The 909-nt window shown below is 40.0% G+C and overlaps 1 protein-coding gene across 1 annotated transcript in view; it reads left to right on the top strand.

The window, feature by feature from the left end:
• LOC100533395 (glutamate receptor 2) overlaps positions 1 to 553 on the top strand; it is a gene marked incomplete in the record, with an annotated part of 156,880 nt that extends 156,327 nt beyond the window's left edge. Inside the window, 1 exon segment of the mRNA NM_001204680.1 lies at positions 1 to 553. This exon segment is cut by the window's left edge and continues 1 nt beyond it. Within this exon segment, the coding sequence (NP_001191609.1) occupies positions 1 to 77 (77 nt within the window).
• Positions 554 to 909: the final 356 nt, after the last annotated feature.

Below are 909 nucleotides of genomic sequence, written 5' to 3' on the forward strand. Positions count from 1 at the left end.
ACACCTACAAAGGCCCGTCCAGTGTGGTAGGCGGGAGCCACGGCTTTGATGACGTCAACACACACACAGAAGTCTGACACAGCGCCCTGCCTCGCAACAACCGACACCACTAGCATCGAATCTCTCTCATCCGGATATACTCGCCCTACGGGAACCGCTGGAGTCGACTCGGCTCGCGGGAACCGGTTATCATCCGGTTTTAACCGAATCGAATCCACCCACAGCTCATGGAAGTCACACGTTACTCAATTCTCCATTTCAGTTGTCAGTGTTTTTCTCATTGTTTGTTTTAATTTTTTTCCCTTTATTCTAAAAAAAAAAAATTATTCAAGGGGGGTACAAAATAATGGTGGTGGAATGGATGGTGGGAGCGGTGTTGAGATATTAATTTATTTATACAAATGAAATGAATGCAGTTGTACAGTTATTAGTATTGTATCAATAAACATTTCCTCAGCAAGCTGTTAAAATGTGCTAAACCCAAAAGTGTGATTTTAAAAAAAAATCCAGTTTTTTAAACTGTGGTATCGCTTGCATGTCGAAATTCAATTCCAAAATTTAAAAAAAAAAAAAAAGAAGGAAAACCAAAACACAACTTCAAGTGTAAGGTGTGGAGCAGACATTGGCGACCTTGGTACCCAATTCCTTCCCATTGTCTGTCTTCCTGATCAGCTCAGTTCTTCTCATTGTATTATCTGTTGCAAAGTTGTTCAGGCCGTAATGTATGTGTATGTTTTCCTCTGTCTTCCTTACCTCCCTTCTTTTCTCTTTATCTTTCAACAAAGCAGCAGATTCTCTAATTAATCATAATGTCTTTTTATGCGAACAAAGGTTGTCTCAAAAGTCTCTTTCTGATGGTTGAGGGTATGAATCTTTCACTACCTGTCATTTGGAACACTTGCCTTTTGT

Source organism: Aplysia californica, unplaced genomic scaffold (assembly GCF_000002075.1).
Source record: "Aplysia californica isolate F4 #8 unplaced genomic scaffold, AplCal3.0 scaffold00077, whole genome shotgun sequence".
NCBI lineage: Eukaryota > Metazoa > Mollusca > Gastropoda > Aplysiida > Aplysiidae > Aplysia > Aplysia californica.